The 20,545-nt window shown below is 35.8% G+C and overlaps 1 protein-coding gene across 3 annotated transcripts in view; it reads right to left on the reverse strand.

The window, feature by feature from the left end:
- Positions 1 to 20,545, reverse strand: part of CenB1A (Centaurin beta 1A) — a 55,736-nt gene that overhangs the window by 5,995 nt on the left and 29,196 nt on the right. For 2 of the 3 annotated variants that reach the window (XM_067762872.1, XM_067762873.1), the window contains exons 4-9: positions 13,906 to 14,070; positions 13,663 to 13,806; positions 13,288 to 13,583; positions 5,563 to 5,679; positions 5,312 to 5,464; positions 1,858 to 2,797 (exon numbers count right to left, since the gene is read on the reverse strand). In XM_067762872.1, the coding sequence (XP_067618973.1) occupies positions 1,858 to 2,797; positions 5,312 to 5,464; positions 5,563 to 5,679; positions 13,288 to 13,583; positions 13,663 to 13,806; positions 13,906 to 14,070 (1,815 nt within the window). Of the gene's footprint in view, positions 1 to 1,857; positions 2,798 to 5,311; positions 5,465 to 5,562; positions 5,701 to 13,287; positions 13,584 to 13,662; positions 13,807 to 13,905; positions 14,071 to 20,545 lie in introns of all 3 variants that reach the window. The other variant, XM_067762871.1, reaches the window with a different exon arrangement.

Raw genomic sequence — 20,545 nt, forward strand, 5'->3', positions numbered from 1 at the left:
AAATCGGATGCACACGTCCACTTAAAAAAGAAAATGTTTAAAGTCAAACTTTAGCAAAAAATTTAATATCTTTACAGTATATAAGTAAATTATGTCACCAATCAACTCCAGTAATGATATGGTGCAACAAAATACAAAAATAAAAGAAAATTTCAAAATGGGCATGAATTTGTTTAGAATACTTTTAATGCCATAAGTCGAACAAAAATTTACCAATCCTTGTGAAATATGGTAGCGGCATAGATTCTATGACGATAACTGTTTTCTGTGAAAAAGAGCGGAATCGGTTGAAGCCACGCCCAGTTTTTATACACAGTCGACCGTCTGTCCTTCCGCTTGACCGTTAACACGATAACTTGAGCAAATATCAATATATCTTTACTACACTTAGTTCACGTACTTATCTGAACTCAATTTATCTTGGTATAAAAAATGGCAGAGATCCGACTATGACCCACTTTTTCGATATCGAAAATTACGAAAAATGAAAAAATGCCATAATTCTATATCAATTACGAAAAAAGGGATGAAACATGGTAATTGGATTGGTTTATTCCCGCAAAATATAACTTTAGAAAAAACTATATAAAATGGGTGTGACACCTACCATATTAATTAGAGGAAAATGAAAAAGTTCTGCAGGGCGAATCAAAAGCCCTTGGAATCTTGGCAGGAATACTATTCTTGGTATTAAAAAAAAAAATAAATGTAAGGCGCGATAACCTCCGAAGAGATCTAAGGCCGAGCTTCTCTTCCAATTTGCGTCGTGCTCCTCTTGATTTTTCCCTACAAATTGGCCGGACGGGACCTACATGTTTTATGCCGACTCCGAACGGCATCTGCAAGGCAGATGAGTTTTCACTGAGAGCTTTTCATGGCAGAAATACACCCGGAGCGCTTGCCAGACACTGCCGAGGGGCGACCCCGCTTAGAAAAAATTTCTTCTAATTGAAAAATCTTATTTCTAAAATTTTGATGTTGCTTTGCCCGGGAGTTGAACCCAGGGCATACGGTGTGATAGGCGGTGCACGCTACCATCACACCACGGTGGCCGCCATTCTTGGTATTACATATAAAAATAAATTAGCGCTACCTGAGAGATGATGTTATGGGTCACCCTGGTCCACATTTTGGTCGATATCTCGAAAACGCCTTCACATATACAGCTGAGGGCCACTCCCTTTTAAAATCCTCATTGATACCTTTAATTTGATACCCATGTCATACAAACACATTCCAGCGTTACCCTAGGCTCATTTTCCTACATGGTGATTTTCCCTTATTTTGTCTCCAAAGCTCTCAGCTGAGTATGTAATGCCTTCCTTACTTGCTTAATCTTACTTATTTTTCGGACAATTTAAAGATGATTTCGGGACTATTGCCAGATCATATTGGGATCGTTTTTGGGACTTTTTTGTAGATAGTTTCGAAATCGTTTTTGGGACCATTTCGAGACCGTTTTGCCATTATTTTGGGTGTTTTTGAGGATATTTTCTTTCTATACTTCTTGAATCAGTGCTTCGCCCCATCGAATAGGTGCGATCACTTTTAGGATCATTTCGGATAGCTTTACGGGGTTCTTTCGCGACTATTCTGAGTATGTTTTAAGAAAAATATTGGGACTTTTTCCAAATTTTTTACGAAATCCTTTCGAGATTGTTTCGGTGATACTTTCGGGAATATCTCGGAATAATTTTGGGATTGTTTTTTTGGTCACTTCTAGACTTTTCAGTAGAAGAAATTTGGATTTAATTTTAATGAAGTTTTTCATCTTATTTTCCTCGTACGGATGGATTTAGGGGTAATAGCAAGTGTATAACAAAACTATATACATATAAAGATTTCTCAAACACTTACCGACATCACTGCTTGATGCAAATATGTACGATTTTGATCAATCGGATTCTTCCAGTGTTTATTTGCGCCCAAAGCAAACGCCATGCACATAACAGGCAAATTATGCACCGCAGCAGCTTTGTACAACATGAGATTCGCATCAAGTTTGGAGAATGGTACTTCATCTAAGATTTCTGGTTCAATTTCACCATCGGTAGATTCTTGATCAGAGCCCAATATAGCTGGCGTTTCATCAGATTCCAATGCCAAATCATCACCAATTAACAATAAGTCTTCACGTGATATACTCAACGAGAGCGAAGGAAGATTTATTGATTCATCATCATCATCATCCGATTTCGAGCTAGAACGATGTCTATCACGATGTCGACGACGACGACGATACTTCTTCACAGCCCATTTACGTGCACCCAACGATAGTGTTGTCGTCTTACTTAGACTACGCGTTTCATCAGCATCCACACATCTATTTACACCAAGCATATTATTATCAGAACCAACAACACCACCGCCGCCAGAATCACCGCCACTGTTAATTGATAGCACCTCTGCAGTTTCGCTAGACAATAGCTCTTGTGGTTTTGGCATGGCACAAACGAAACGTTTCTCTACATATTTCGCTTTTATCCACGCTTCGCGCACACTAATTTCACAATTTTCCGTAGCCGCTCGCAGTTCACAATTTTCTCCGATACGTGCCTCATAAATGCGATTCACAACATTATTACCTAATTCCATCATCACTTTAACATTCTCCGTCTCCCAGGCATCAAGTGTAAGCGAACGTACTTTGCTGTAATGCACACCCAAACTGCGATGCACACCAGAACATTCAATGCATAGTGTGATGCCCAAATTTATTGAGGCCCAACGTGGATCTGAACCTCGACAATCGCAGCATTGCGAATTACCGGGGATTTTAAGGAATTGTTCCCAGTGGCTGAAGAGAAAGAGAGTAATCAAAGACTTAATTATCTTTACTGTGATTTAGAAATATACTTGTGGCTGACATAATTTGAAGTCAGAAAAATTTCAACTCAAGGTGGGCGTAATATATAAATCAATAATCACATGTTGCCTCCCCCAGCAGGTTAGGGGCTTAGAATATACCCGCGGTAGGTATGCCTGCCGTAGGAGGCGACTAAAATACCAAATTGATTCAAGGGGTTGTGTAGCGCAACCCTCTCAAGGGGTTGCCAGCGCACAATATAGCTCCTCCAACCCAATTGTCAACTTCATCTTTGAGCGGCGAATCCCGTTTCACTAACAGACGAGGCTCTGTCGACCCCTAGCTCCTTATGGAACTTGGGAAAACAACAAAAAACTAGTTTTTCAGTTATCAATACAAAACGAAAAACCCTTTTTTGAATTTGCTGTACAAAAAATTATGAGATACCGGGACACCTATCTATCGGGTACAATTTTGCAAATTCTCGTCCAAGCGAAATGCAAAATTGCGCCCTCTTGTTGCAAAAGTGTTGCTTGATTGAACAGGATTTTTCCAAAGTTAGTAACATTTTGTTCAAGTTTTTATGAATTTTCACTCACGCGAACGAATCTAATAAGATAATAAAAAACATCCTTTTTTAATGTTCATGTTTCCGACAAAATAAAAGTTTGAGTTGTTTTGGAATCGTTTCAACTTAAAGGGTTACGAAAATTTAACTTGCGGAATTACATGTAAAGTTACTCCAGTGGTGAATTACCTTCCTGCCATTTAATTCTTTATTTTTCTATAATCAAGTGTGGCAACTACATGCGAGAGAAGAAATTGAGAATGAGCTGAGCTGCAACTGAAAGAATTGAGAATCAGTTTTGTGACTACTATTTTCATTTCTATATTCATATGTATGTATATGTAGCAAGCATGCGTATTTATGTATTCACATATTTACGAATTTATATGGCGGCCGCCGTGGTGTGATGGTAGCGTGCTCCGCCTACCACACCGAAGACCCTGGGTTCACACCCCGGGCAAAGCAACATCAAAATTTTAGAAACAAGCTTTTTCAATTAGAAGACAATTTTCTAAGCGGAGTCGCCCCTCGGCAGTTTTCGGCAAGCACTCCGAGTGTATTTCTGCTAAGAAATGCTCTCAGTGAAAACTCATATGCCTTGCAGATGTCGTTCGGAGTCGGCATAAAACAAATAGGTCCCGTCCCGCCAATTTGTAAGAAAAATTAAAAAGGAGCTCGACGCAAATTGGAAGAGAAGTTCGGCCTAAAATCTCTTCGGAGGTTATCGCGCCTTACATTTATTTACATATTTATATGGCAACATAGGTACTTTCATACAAAGCTGTCGCTTTTTGTTCATTTGACTACTAAAACGGTCAATTACGAATCAACGATTTGTGCGCAGTTGATTCAACATCTTGTTGCGATGGATAAAAATTGACAGAAATTTCGGTTGAATTGACCCGTATTTCGGTTCATTTTACCAGTCTTTTACTTTCAGTGTATTCTTTTGGAATCATTTCGGGACTATTTCTTTAATACCTCGAGAACATTTCAATAAAATCGTTGGATCATTTCGCGATTATCTTCGGCATATTATTGGGACTATTTCAGAATAATTTAGGAACTTTTGAGGATGATTTCATAATTGTTTTAGGTTAATTGTAGATCATCTCCGGCGTACTTGGGGACTCTCTTCCGATTAATGCGGCATTGTTTTTGGACACAATTCAGGACTATTTCGGACTTGTTTCCGGACAATATTTTGAGATTTTTTCGGGATTGCGTACGCGATCATTCCGGGATTGTGTCAGGGTTATTTTGAAGGCTATTTCGGAACTATTTTGGAGCTGTTTAAAGAATGATTGGGAATATGGTTTCTTGGGCTAAAACTTGACCTACTTTGGGACGATTTCAGAATAAATTGGGCACCTTTCAGGATAGTTTCGCAATTGTTTTAAGGAGCATCTCGGGACTATTTAAAATTATTTCCAAAAATTGTCTCTGCTTATTTCGGGATTCGTCGAGAGATCGTTTCTGGCGGTTTTGGATGGTTCAAATATCTTCAGAAATTTTTGGCATTGATTCTGGTTAGTTTTGCTACTCTGTTGAAATCATTTTTGAACTACATATTTCGAAATAGTTTTCGTGACAGCTTCGATATTGTGTTCAGAGCCACATATTTTTTTATTTAATCGTTAAACTCTTATTCGACATAGACCAATAATATTTGGTCATATACATACAAAGATCGAGTTTCAAGTAAATTGATGTCGTTAGATCAACGAAGTTTTGCGATTTACTTTCTTCGTACGAAACGAGCTGGCGACCGTGTGGACCAAAGCCTACGGGGAGTAACCTTATCGCTACAACAACAACAACCGTGTATTCACATATAGTGCATAAGTGCACGAGTCAAGGGCCATACTCTTAGTTGAAATTGTTCTAAATCAATATTCCATCCTTCTAGTTGTATACATTATTATTTATTTACATACATTTTACGCTTAGCATTGAAAGCGTTCGTCGCCAGCGACGATTGTGGTCTGGAATGTTGGCTGTCATGTTGTATAGCGGCGCCAATACTCTTCTGCAACGCCGATATCCAAAGAGAAAGCATATCAGCAGAGTCGGCTTGCAATATATGCGATCTGAAAAGATAATTAGAGTGTATTCGAGGAATATTTCAAACAAATGTAGTTGATTTTTTGGTTTAATAAAAAATGAGTTCAATGTAATTTATACTTACTTTGTTGGCGAGATGACTTCAAAACAGAAACGTCGATCGCCATCATTAACCGGACGTACTGTACATATCCGTAAATCCTCTTCCATAACAGAGAATGTATCCTCATTACTGCGTTTTCTGCAATTCGAATCCAAATCACTTCAGCGAATTTTGTTTACAAACACAATATAAATTGGCATATATGTGTAGGTACAGTAGGTGGTAGTAGTAGTACATACAATAGTAGTAGTAATAGTTGGGTACGTACGAGAGTAGTAGAGGTATGGCATGGCATGATGGCACACGACACAACCACAACAACACAAACATAAAATAAACATAAAAATTAAGACGCGTACACGAGTTGAATGATGAATAAAAAAGTGATTATAAAAACTAATGACTAAAGCTCAGTTTTTCAGTGCGAGTTTGAACTCCAGCCAAAGTTGACTAGAGCTTAAAACGCCACTTTGGTCGCTTAAGCTGAAATTGGCAGTATCATCTCATTTTATTGATCAAAGTGGTAGGGTTAGCTGGAGTTCAAACTCGCACTGAAAAACCGGGCATAAACTTGAAAAAAAAAAAAAATGCAAAAAAATGCGCCCGTAGTTATGTGCAATTATTTATTTAGAAAACGGACGGATTTGTCTCGGCTAGTTCAATATATAAACAAAAAGAGAAGAAGGCATGTTCCAAATTCGTGTCAAAATCTAAGAAAATGAACTATTCGAATTAAAATTTATCGCCTGATGTACATACAATCAAGCACGCTAAGTAATATTCAATATCCGCCAATGAGCAACGTTTTCAGTACTACATATTTTTAGGCGCAGCTTTTTGTATTTTATTCCGATCTCTACTATTAACTAATAATACCATTATTACTTAAAAAATGATAATTAGAAACAAGGAAGGAAGGCTAAGTTCGGGTGTAACCGAACATTACATACTCAGCTGAGAGCTTTGGAGACAAAATAAGGGAAAATCACCATGTAGGAAAATGAACCTAGGGTAGCCATGGAATAGGTTTGTATGACATGGGTATCAAATGAAAGGTGTTAATGGGTATTTTAAAAGGGAATGAGCCTTAGTTCTATAGGTGGACGCCTTTTCGAGATATCGCCATAAAGGTGGAGCAGGGGTGTCTCTAGAATGCGTTTGTACGATATGGGCATCAAATGAAAGGTGTTAATGGGTACTTTAAAAGGGAGTGAGCCTTAGTTTTATAGGTGGACGCCTTTTCGAGATATCGCCATAAAGGTGGACCAGGGGTGACTCTAGAATGTATTTGTACGATATGGGTGTCAAATTAAAGGTATTAATGATGGTTTTAAAAGGGAGTGGCACTTAGTTGTATATGTGAATGCGTTTTCGAGATATCGATCAAAACGTGGACCAGGGTGACCCAGAACATCATCTGTCGGGTACCGCTAATTTATTTATATATGTAATACCACGAACAGTATTCCCGTCATGAGTCCAAGGGCTTTTGATTTCGCCCTGCAGAACTTTTTAATTTTCTTTTACTCAATATGGTAGGTGTCACACCCATTTTACAAAGTTTTTTCTAAACTTATATTTTGCGTCAACAAACCAATCCAATTACCATGTTTCATCCCTTTTTTAATATTTGGTATAGAATTATGGCATTTTTTCATTTTTCGTAATTTTCCATATCGAATAAGTGGGCGTGGTCACAGTCGGATTTCGGCAATTTTTTATACCAAGATAAAGTGAGTTCAGATAAGTACGTGAAATAAGTTTAGTAAAGATATAACGATTTTTGCTCAAGTTATCGCGTTAACAGCCGAGCGGAAGGACAGACGGTCAACTGTGTATACAAACTGGGCGCGGCTTCAACCGATTTCGCCCATTTTCACAGAAAACCGTTATCGGCTTACAAGCTATGCCCTTACCAAATTTCACAAGGATTAGTAAATTTTTGTTCGACTTATGGCATTAAAAGTATTCTAGACAAATAAAATGAAAAAGGGCGGAGCCACGCCCATTTTGAAATTTTCTTTTATTTTTGGAGTTGAATGTTGACATAATATACTTACATATATACTGTAAAGATATAAAATTTTTTGTTACAATTTTACTTAAAACAAATTTTATTTTTTAAAAAGTGGGCGGGTTCATCATCCGATTTTGCAAATTTTTATTTATTACACATATAGGAATAGGAGTAACTTTCTTGCCAAATTACAGCTTGCTAAACTTTAAAATTACCTTCTTTTAAAAGTGGGCGGTGCCACGCCCATTGTCCAAAATGTTACTAATTTTCCATTCCGCATCATAAGGTCAACCCACCCACCAAGTTTCCGTCTTTGGTAATGAATTATCGCACTTTTTCGGTTTTTTGAAATTTTCGATATCGAAAAAGTGGGCGTGGTTATAGTCCGATTTGGTTCATTTTAAATAGCGATCTGGGATAAGTGCCCAGGAACCTACATACCAAATTTCACCAAGATACCTCAAAATTTACTTAAGTTATCGTGTTTACGTACGGACGGATATGGCTAAATGAATTTCTTTTTTCGCCCAGATCAATTTGATATATAGAAGTCTATATCTATCTCGATTAGTTTATGCCGTTAAGGATTACCGTTATGCGAACAAAATTAGTATACCCTGTGAGCTTTGCTCAGCTGAGTATAATAAATCTAGTTGAAATCACACACAATTCTAGTGACGTAAATAGGTTCAACAAATGAAGACATTTGGGATAATCATAGCTTGGTGGCAAAATTAACATGTGGCATCTCTAATAAATAAAACAATTGTATAAAGCAATATGAGCAAGTTTCGCTAAAAAAATACAGATGATAAAAATAATTATAATTTTGATTTTTAATTTGTTAATGTTTTGTATTTGTCAACTTGTGGTTTTATTCACCCAGGACCTAAAACCGGCAAACAAAATAAATTAAATAATGAAAAAATAAGTCAATAATTTATTAGTATAAATTTTGCTTAAATTTAGCATGAATTGAACTTTCATCTTCTTGTTCATCTAGTTAACTGCATACTTCTGCTTGCTGACACAAAATCATCAGATGATTGAAGATGTCAGCTCATTACAAATGACATATGCAAAGAAAGTTACCACTGTGTTACCTTATTATTTTTAGTTTTAGTCGAAGCTTGGTGCAATGTGCCCAACTATAAGCAAGATGGGCTTTCCTGCTAAACATCCGTAGTAAAAAAATGTATTTCGATTGAATATAGCTCAATTTAAGGGGTTGGGTGGCGCCTTCCCTTTCAATTGTCAACCTCACCACTCGTGGCGAATCCTGTTACCTTAGCATGCGAGGCTATGGCGGCACCAGGGGCGGGATGGCCTTCAAGGTTCAATATGGTCATATTACATCGTTCCCGAGATGATCGGGCTTGATTTTTAACGTTGCTTGTTACCGACACGTACGGGAGCTATATCCGGCAAAGGACCATCAACATAGATTACACTCCCCAAGGCCTTCGGCGAGTGTCCTTATCGCTACAACAACAACAACAACTAAAATAAAATAAATGCAAGGCGCGATAACCTCCAAAAAGATTTTAGGCCAAGCTTCTCTTTCTATTTGCGTCGTGCTCCTTATAATTTTTCCTACAAATGGGCGACACGGGAGCTACATATTTTATGCCTATTTTGAACGGCTTCTGCAAGGCAGATGAGTTTTCACTGAGAAGATTTTCATGGCAGGAATACACTCGAAATGGTTGCCAAATCACGACCTCGCTTTGGCAAACTTTTTCTAACCGAAAAATCTTGATTCTAAAATTTTTTTTAATGTTACTTTGCACGAGACATGAACCCAAAATCTTCGTTGTAGTAGGCGGAGCACGCTACCACCACACCACGGCGGCTTTAGAAAAATTTGGGCCAAGCTCAATCAGATTTCGTTATATTTCCTTAACAGCAAGGATTTCATTTTAAATGGATTTCGCCCCCTGAGTGATCACAATTTATACCAATTGTGGTTTTTCACAAACATCAGCAGACATTTTTGACCTTATCACAAGAATTTTTTTCCTCTTATTTATACAAAAAACAAGTAAAGGTGTCTAAGTTCGGGCGTAACCGAACATTATATACCAAGCGTGAGCTTCAATTGCACATTTCATTTCAGATAAATTGCTTTTCTACATAAGACGTGGCACCGCCCGTTTAAAAGAAAAATGTCTCCCCATTTCCTCTTACAGTAAAACTTGATAAGTGAAAATTCAAAACTATTTTTTGCTAAGTTATAGCTTATTATTATAGTCTACGTCCCTTTTAAACTTGTTTTATATCTAAGTTGCCGTGGTCTTTAATCGATCCCGTCCATTTTTTCTAGAAATATTTCCTGCTATAAGGAAAATTTGTGTCTCCAATTTCATTACGATCCGTTAATTTTTCTTCGAGTTATGGCTCCCGAAACATAGAAAATTGCTTAGTCATAAAAGGGGCGCTGCCACGCCCATTTTTTTTAATTTGAAGTTTTTCCTACTTATTGTTATAAATCCACTTGGGAAATGAAATACCATTGATAAAAAGCTCTTTTTCGCTAAGATATACCTTATTATATTCGTCCACGACCCTTTTAAAAATCCTTTATATAAAAGTGGCGTGGTCGTTAACCGATTTCGTTAATTTTTCTTCAAAGCATTCCTCATAGTAAAGGCAACCTCTCCCGAATTTTGATACGATAGGTTTAACGATTTTTGATTTGTGTTTAATAATATTTGTGAAATTTATCTTATCACAAGTGGGCGGTGCCACGCCCATTTAATTATTTTTTTTTTTTCAAATTTTTATTAAGAGTCTCAATATCAGTTCACATGTCAAATTTCAATATTCTAGGTGTATTATTTACTAAATAATCAGGTTTTTTGTGTTTTCCAAAATGATATATATATAAAAATTGGGCGTGGTTATCATCCGATTTCGCTCATTTTCAATACCAATCTATTCTGGGTCCAGATAAGCTCGTGTACCAAATTTGGTGCAAAGCACGCTGAGTATAATAAAAAATGTTAATAGAGCTTTCAAAAAGACATTTCATACAAATTGCCAATAATAATAGATTTATGTATACACATATTTTAATTTTAATTTAATTATTGAATCGCTGGTAGAGCTCTGCCCTTATTAAAGTACTCGGTAGTGTTCAAAATCGACTTTTTGTATTTAGCTTTCTTATCTCCCCTTTAAGAAAAACTAGTCTTTCGTTTTACTTCTATCAGGAATCTCGCCAGCACTTTTAATGTTATATACGAGATTTGTTTTTCTGCAGTGCACAATAACTTACGTACATGAATTTGATTAAGGGTAATCAATTTATGCTATTAATATTATTTAGGTACTGTATAAACATACGTGGATCGATAATTAAATAAATAAATAAATAAATGTAAGGCGCGATAACCTCCGAAGAGATCTAAAGCCGAGCTTCTCTTCTAATTTGCGTCGTGCTCCTCTTGATTTTTCCCTACAAATTGGCCGGACGGGACCTACATTTTTTATGCCGACTCCGAACGGCATCTGCAAGGCAGATGAGTTTTCACTGAGAGCTTTTCATGGCAGAAATGCACTCGGAGCGCTTGCCAAACATTTTCTTCTAATTGAAAAACTATTTCTGTAATTTTGATGTTGCTTTGCCCGGGGTGCGAACCCAGGGCATACGGTGTGGCAGGCGGAGCACGCTACCATCACACCACGGTAGCCGCTTAATAAGCAATAGATAAAATAAAATCATGTTGATTCAGCGAGAATCTTAAAGACGATACTTAGCTGTCTATCATCTAATTTGCAAACATAAACGATAGGAGCATAAATCAAGTTGGCCATTTAAATATGAACGCGGAAATTTCCGTTTTTTTCACTTTTCAATAATATAGAGAATGTTATATGGGTTGGGAAGTCAAACAAATTTGAATATGTACTATATATGTGAATTTTTGTGTTCCTGTAATATAAACTTATAAAAAAGTATACCATTCGTATAAAAAAAAAGAAGCCATATCACTTACTTATTTTTACGTGTTTAAGTTTCTAAATAAATAACATATAAAATATAATAAACAGACTTAAATTTTGTACGTTGATGCCAAAACCAATGTTTTAGAGGATAGGAAAATAACCAGCCAGCCGTGTGCTGTTTAGTGTTAGAGAGATTAGGTTGAACTAGCCAGTGTTACAGTGTAAGGGAAGCAAAATTGAAATTCATAAAAAAGTAGTCATGAATTCGAATATTCCTTTTGAGGTAGCACCAATAAAGACCTTCCATATACTAATGGTGTACACAATATAAACGAAATTTCTATAAGCCATGATTTTGATTCCGATTTCAAAAGGATAGCAAAAGGTTCATATTTACGCTTCATATGCCACTTTAGGCTACATTGATAACACAGGCCGACAGCATCGCAGACCCAGAAACCGGACTATATATTTTCCAACGATTTTGATGCGATTAATCGAAATCTGGCCTCAAAATTGTTCTATCAGCTCTGGTTTTCGAGATATCCTAACCTAAAAGTACAAAAACCACCGTTTTCGCCCATATTTGAGGTTATGTAGCCTTGCAGATGTTTTCTTTCACCAAAATAATAGGCTGACATCTTTAAGTACAAGTCTTCTTCTTTTTTCAAATGGCGTTGAGTTTTCTCAAATATAATTTTTTTTCACTGAGATATCGCATTCCTACACCTGAAAATCGATTAAGATAACATAGACATCATATAGCCGATTACTAATTTTCAGGAATTGAGTTTTATTTTTCTTAAAATTTTGTCTCACACCATAAGTGTGCTAACTCACCAAACCCCTACACTATCTAACCCTCGGGTACCAAGTCACACGCAGCCCTAACCCCTAGAAACCACGCCTACAACACCACAAGCAGGCAAACCCACATAATCTTGAGAACAGCGAGTTTAGTAGCATATTTTAAGAAAAAATAAGACTCAATTCAAGAAAATTAGTAATCGACTATATCATGTCTATGGTATCTTAATCGATTTTCAGGTGTAGGAAAATTTAGAAACATGAAAATTTGAAAATGCGATCTCTCAGCGAAAAAAAAATGTTATTTGAGCAAACTCAACGCCATTTGAAAAAAGAAGAGGACTTGTACTTAAAGATGCCAGCCTATTATTTTGGTGAAAGAAAACATCTGCAAGGCTACATAACCTCAAATATGCGCAAAACAGTGTTTTTTGCACTTTTAGGTTGGGATATCTCGAGCTGATAGAGCAATTCTGAGGCCAGATTTGGATTCAACGCATCATAAACCTTCGGAAATTTATAGTCTGGTTTCTGGGTCTGAATGTTGGTTAAATTTTGTCGGCCTGTGTAATCAGCGATCTAGCATTCCGCCTTATCGAGCTTCAAAAAAATCGAATGAAATCGAAATCAGGGTTCTTCTGAAATCAAAAATTTGTCAGAACAAATTCAATTGTATTTTTGAGAAACGAACCCAGGCCTGCATTTTCCAAAGAAATGTTGTTGCTCCCCTAAGTCAATGGTAAGCTTCTTCACAAATACTAGCATTTCTAAGCTAAAATACTTATACATACTCATGTACATATCATTAGCTTAAAGGGACGTTTCACAAAAAAAACTTAAATATGTAAACTTTAAAGAAAAAAAAATTTAAAAAAAAAATTAAAAAAAAAAATTTGAATCATTTGATACTCTTCTTCTTCTATGCATGCTAAGCTAATGCTTTATAATCCAAATTATCGAAGAATAATTCTTACCTATAAACCAGTTGATTGTTACTTAAATAGAACCAGCGTCTGCACCAAGTTTTGAAACCTTTCGATTTCTTTTTAAATAAATAACCTTCGATTTTGTTCGAAGTACTATTTGTGTTTGTATCATTAAAACTGTTTACACTTAAATGACGATTTTGCATAGCTTTTTCTAATTGTTGATAATCTCCACGTAGACAATTTAAGTCTTCTGTTATATTTTTAAAGAATTCATCAAAATCGTTGCATAAATCGAAACCTTGATGATAATATGTAAAACAAGCCTGATAATAATCGACAAGCTGTTAAAAAAAATAAATTCATATTATATATATTCGTAATTATATATAGAATTCAATAAATAAATAATTGTTGACTAACCGTTGATAAAATCGAAGGAACCTTACGCGATTGTACTAAAGTTATATAATTAACATAATCTAATGCGGTATGTTGAAAGCATGATTTACTAGCCGATAAAATATTAGCTGCCTCTTGTACTTCTTGTGGACGATTTTTGCTTGCCTGCAAATGAAATTAATTAACAACATCAACTCGTTTTAGTTAAGGAATTAAATAAACAAACAATAAACATGATTCATCATCTAAGCAAACTAAATTTACCTGTGCATTTTTTAAGAGCGCATTATCATAACCTTCAGATACTTTAAGGAAGTGTCCTTTATAGTCCTTAACTTGATTGATATCGTCTTTGACAAATACTTTAAGATTTTTCAAAACCGTGCGACTTGCTTGATCCAATAAAATTGTATGAAACTTGTTCATTTCCTGCAAATGGAGATATGCAAGTAAATAAATATATATATGTATGAATGTATTTGCAAAAAAAAAATTGTTACAATCGCGCCATTGTCTATGAGTAATGGATTGATGTATTGACGGCGATATCGAATTCGTACTTCATACAAATATACACACATAAATAAATACCTGCTTCTATAGGAGTAACACAAAAAAAAAATATTAACTATGGAAAGAAAATGTTAGTAACTACGAGCATGAGCGTCACACTGTGGGCAATTTTAAAGCAATTTCGATCAAAATTAAACTATTGTCAACTGGCTAAGTAAATAATAAAATCAAAATTTAAGCTCACATGTTTTGGAAAAAAGTGCTTAAATATCTTAAGCCAGAAACGGTAACATAGCACTTGGAAGTAACGACGTAAATATAGAAATGTTTTATACCCGTTTCGACGATGTTTTCGACGAGCTTTTAAAGCTAGATATAACAAGTAAGGAAGGCTAACTTTGGGTGTAACCGAACATTACATACTCAGCTGAGAGCTTTGGAGGCAAAATAAGGGAAAATCACTATGTAGGAAAATGAACCAAGGGTAACCCTGGAATACCTCTCTGAAGTTGGCAAGACAACTTTTACGTGGAAAAAAATTACCTATTGGGAAAATTGCCGTGAATTTGCCGTAATTTATCCGTGAAACAAAAAAATTTGCCGTGACCATATTTTAGAAAATACAGGGTGGCACGCTAACTTCACTTGAAGTTAGCGTGCCACCCTCAGAAAACCACCTTAGAGACCAGCTAGGAAAATAATTCTTGCACACGAATTTGCCGTAAATTTGCTGTAGATAAGTGGCATATTATATAATTTCGAAAAAATAAAATTTAACTTTTTTTTGTGGTGCACCGCCAACTTCACGTGAAGTTAGCGTGCCACTTTTCAAAAACCACCTCAGACACCAGTTAGGAAAATAATTCTTGCACGTGAATTTGCCGTAAATTTGCCGTGAATTATACGAAACAAAAAAATTTGCCGCGGCCATGTTTTAGAAAATACAGGGTGGCACGCCAACTTCACGTGAAGTTAGCGTGCCACCCTCAGAAAACCACCTTAGAGACCAGGCAGAAAAATAATTTTTGCGCACGAATTTGCCGTAAATTTGCCGTAGATAAGTGCCATATTTTATAACTTCGAAAAAAAATGTTCAAATTTTTTTTTATGTTGAACCGCCAACTTCACGTGAAGTCAGCGTGCCACTTTTCGAAAACCACCTAGTCACCAGTTAGGAAAATAATTCTTGCACGTGAATTTGCCGTGAATTATCCGTGAAACAAAAAAATTTGCCGCGGCCACGTTTTAGAAAATACAGGGTGGCACGCTAACTTCACGTGAAGAAAACCACCTTAGAGGCCAGCTAGGAAAATAATTCTTGCACACGAATTTGCCGTATCTAAGTGGCATATTTTATAAATTCGAAAAAAAAAATTCATATTTTTCTATGGTGCACCGCCACCTTCACGTGAAGTTCGTGTGCCACCCTCAGAAAACTACCTGAGAGGCCAGCTAAGAAAATAATTCTTGCACACGAATTTGTCGTAAATTTGCCGTAGATAAGTGGCATATTTTATAAATTCGAAAAAGAAAATTTATGAAATATGCCACTTATCTACGGAAAATTTACGACAAATTCGTGTGCAAGAATTATTTTCCTAGCTGGCCACTAAGATGGTTTTCTGAGGGTGGCACGCTAACTTCACGTGGAGTTGGCGGTGCACCATAAAAAAAATTTGAAATTTTTTTTTCGAATTTATGAAATATGCCACTTATCTACGGCAAATTTACGGCAAATTCGTGTGCAAGAATTATTTTCCTAGCTGGCCACTAAGATGGTTTTCTGAGGGTGGCACGCTAACTTCACGTGAAGTTGGCGGTGCACTATAAACAAAATTTGACATTTTTTTTTTTCGGATTTATAAAATATGCCACTTATCTACGGCAAATTCACGTGCAAGAATTATTTTCCTAACTGGTGTCTAAGGTGGTTTTCGAAAAGTAGCACGCTAACTTCACGTTAAGTTGGTGGTGCACCATAAAAAAAATTACAAATTTTTTTTTTCGAAATTATATAATATGCCACTTATCTACGGCAAATTTACGGCAAATTCGTGTGCAAGAACTATTTTCCTAGCTGGTCTCTAAGGTGGTTTTCTGAGGGTGGCACCCTAACTTCACGTGAAGTTAGCGTACCACGCTGTATTTTCTAAAATATGGCCACGGCAAATTTTTTTGTTTCACGGATAAATTACGACAAATTCACGGCAATTTTCCCAATAGGTAATTTTTTTCCACGTAAAAGTTGTATTGCCAACTTCAGAGAGGTCCCTGGAATGTGTTTGTATGACATGGGTATCAATCAAATGGAAGGTATTAAAGAGTATTTTAAAAGGGAGTGGGCCATAGTTCTATAGGTGGACGCCATTTCGGGATATCGCCATAAAGGTGGACCAGGGGTGACTCTAGAATGTGTTTGTACGATATGAGTATCAAATGAAAAGTTGTAATGAGTATTTTAAAAGGGAGTGGGCCTTAGTTCTGAAGGTGTACGCCTTTTCGAGATATCACCGTAAAGGTGGACCAGGTATGACTGAAGAATGTGTTTGTACAATATGGGAATCAAATGAAAGATGTTAAAGAGTATTTTAAAAGGGAGTGGGCCATAGTTCTTTAGGTGGACGCCTTTTATAGATATCGCCATAAAGGTGGAACAGGGGTGACCCAGAGCATCATCTGTCCGGTATCGCTAATTTATTTATGTATGTAATACCACGAACAGTATTCCTGCCAAGATATAAAGGGCTTTTGATTTCGCCCTGCAAAACTTTTCCATTTTCTTCTACTTAATATGGTAGGTGTCACAGTCATTTTACAAAGTTTTCTCTAAAGTTATATTTTGCGTCAAAAAACCAATTCAATCACCATATTTTATCCCTTTTTTCGTATTTGGTATAGAATTATGGCATTTTTTTCATTTTTCGTAATTTTCGATATCGAAAAAGTGGGCGTGGTCATAGTCGGAATTCGGCCATTTTTTATACCAAGATAAAGTGAGTTCAGATAAGTACGTGAACTAAGTTTAGTAAAGATACATCGATTTTTGGTCAAGTTATCGTGTTAACGGCCGAGCGGAAGGACATACGGTCGACTGTGTATAAAAACTGGGCGTGGCTTCAACCGATTTCGCACATTTTCACAGAAAACAGTTATCGTAATAGAAGCTTTTTTTGTATTTTGTTGCACCATATCATTACTGGAGTTGAATGTTGACATAATTTACTTATATACTGTAAAGATATTAAATTTTTTGTTAAAAATTGACTTTTAAAATTATTTTTTTTAAAAAGTGGGCGTGTTCGTTATCCAATTTTGCTAATTATAATCAGCTGAGCAGAGCACACAGAGTGTATTAACTTTGTTCGCATAACGATAATCCGTAACGGCATAAACTAATCGAGATAGATATAGACTTCTATATATCAAAATGATCTGAGTGAAAAAAGAAATTCATTTAGCCATGTCCGTCCGTCCGTAAACGGGATAACTTGAGTAAATTTTGAGGTATCTTGATGAAATTTGGTATGTAGGTTCTTGGGCGCTCATCTCAGATCGCTATGTAAAATGAACGAAATCGGACTACAACCACGCCCACTTTTTCGATATCGAAAATTTCGAAAAACCGAAAAAGTGCGATAATTCATTACCAAAGACGGATAAAGCGATGAAACTTTGTAGGTGCGTTGACCTTATGACGCAAAATAGAAAAAAAGTAAATTTTTGGACAATGGGCGTGGCACCGCCAACTTTTAAAAGAAGGTAATTTAAAAGTTTTGCAAGCTGTAATTTCGGAGTCGTTGAAGATATCATGATGAAATTTGGCAGGCACGTTACTCCTATTACCAGGAAAACGTACATACCAAATTTCATATAGATACTGTAAGGTAACCCTTACGGCAAGTGTTGCGTGACCATAAAGTCAAGCAATGCTTATTAAACACAACCATAGTTCACAATAAGGGTTACCTGTCAAAACAACACATTCACAATAAGGGCTATCTGTCAAATGAATAGAAGCCAATTAATTCCGCGAATTTAACTTGTACAGACGTAAAATTCAACATCATTTTAAGATATATATATATCTCACTATATCAGAGCCTTTTAATTTCGGTTTAATAAAAAAGGACTATACAGTGTAATTATAAAGTGTAGCACTTTGTTTTTATTTAAAACGGAATTCTTTCGTGAGTATAAAACAGTATCGTGAGTTCTTGTACAAGCGGCTATCGTGCTTCATATGAAAGGAAGCGTTTCAACAAATTCATGGCGACCATCTCGGCCAAGTCGAAAATGGTTGCGTCACAATACCTCAAAATTTACTCAAGTTATCGTGTTTACGGACGGACATGGCTAAATGAATTTCTTTTTTCGCCCAGATCTATATCTATCTCGATTAGTTTATGCCGTTACAGGGTACCGTTATGCGAACAAAATTAATATACTCTGTGAGCTCTGCTAAGCTGAGTATAAAAATTACGTAAAGTAAAATGGAAGAAAACATAAAATAAAATGAATAAAGTAAAATACAATAAAATGAAATAAACAAAAACATTTTAAAATAAAATAATATAAAACTAATTCAATAAAAAAAATTGGACTTGTTTGTTGGCAATGCTGCCATAGTGTCATATTTTATTGACACTATGGCAGCATTGCCAACAAACAAGTCCAATTTTCACAGCTATTCTGCAACAGATGTCGCAGTGTTGTGAATATCAATTGGCACGAACCAGAATGGAAGTAGGATTAATGAAGACAAACAAAAAACCGCTGTGGTGGCTGAATGGTTATAGCAGCGGCGCCTAAACGTTGCCGATGAAGGAATTTAGCAGTTCCCGAAATGGATCTATACAACGAGCTTTGGCAGTTGTCTAAAATTTTTTCTTTCTTCTATTCTAATTTAAAAATTTTTTCAATTAAGAAAAAATTTATCATAACAATAATAATGATAAAAAATTATTGTTAGGCCTTGAGCTCGATTCGAACCCGCGATCTTAAAATCAGTAGGCCGATATAACAACAAAAATTGTAAAAAAAATTAATATAATATAATGAAATTAAAAAAAGTATTAAATTGTTATCGAAAGGTTTTTGATTTATCATTGGAAAATTATAATATCAATATGTTATCGGACTGTTGCCAATTTTTTATCGATTTTTTACCAAGAATAATTGCGGAAGAGCTATCAATATGTTTTCGGAAACTTATACAATTTGTTATCGCAGTGTTACCAATCGATAGCAAGCTTATAAGAAATCAAAAGTAAGAGGATGACAAGCTGATAACCAATCGATAACAACCTGATGACAAGTCGAAAATTCGACGATAAAAATGCACTATCAAGAATAAACCGATAATAAAACAATAACTTGCTGGTATCAGTTTTTACCGATAAGAAGCCGATGAAGCTCTTCTCAAAAAACCTGAAGCTATTTGTTTCCGGTAAAGTTGTCTCTGCTGTAATATAACTTCAACCCCTGTGCGAGCTCTTGTTAACTTAAAAACATTGGTTTCCTAGACGTTTACCTTTATTTTTGCACATCTAACTTCACGTGGTACTCACGCCTTTTTAAGATAGTAAAATTTTGAAACCATTACAATAACAGTGTTATAGCATAACAGTGTTACAACAACCATGATTACGGAACTTTACATAACTAATGGAATTCTAGTTATATCAACCTCACCAATGCAAATTCAGGCGTTTTACCAGATTATCAGCTTGAGCTGACTCATTCAATAGACCACAAATTTGACTCCAAATTTCATAAATACCGGACTCGAATTAAAGTTCTTTTATTTAACGATGGTCTCAAGAATCTCCCCAGCTACCTAACACTTTTTAATAAGATCAAAATTGAAATAATTTGTAGCCCGCGATATCAGATTTATTGTGACAAATATGAATGTGAAAAACCGTCCCTGTTTTAATTCCACAGCACGAAGCTTCTCCTTGTTAATGTCCGTTCTTAACAATGATATAAAATAATAAAAAAAAATGTTCAAGTTAAACGGTTTTATTGAAAACAATACTTATATGAAATAATAATAATACTAAAAGCTAGAAAATAATTAGGTAGGTCTAAGGTACTAGTCATCACACTCCTCATCAATCTAGGGCGCTGATCAGACAATTAAATAAAAGCGTTGGGCGCGTGAAATTTCTAAAAATGTAAGGCGTAGCATAACCTGATTAAGGTTCAGTTGGTCTTATATATGAATATCAATAGAAATTTGACGCGTCCAACGTTTTTATTTGTCTGATCAACGCACTCATTATTACAAGGACCCTTTCCTGACAATTTGTTACAATCTAAGTCCTCAATACATAATCCTTCCAAAGACTTTACCCGACTCTGCGCCACGTATGCTTGTCCCCCTCCAACT

Source organism: Eurosta solidaginis, chromosome 1 (genome assembly GCF_040869045.1).
Source record: "Eurosta solidaginis isolate ZX-2024a chromosome 1, ASM4086904v1, whole genome shotgun sequence".
Lineage (NCBI taxonomy): Eukaryota > Metazoa > Arthropoda > Insecta > Diptera > Tephritidae > Eurosta > Eurosta solidaginis.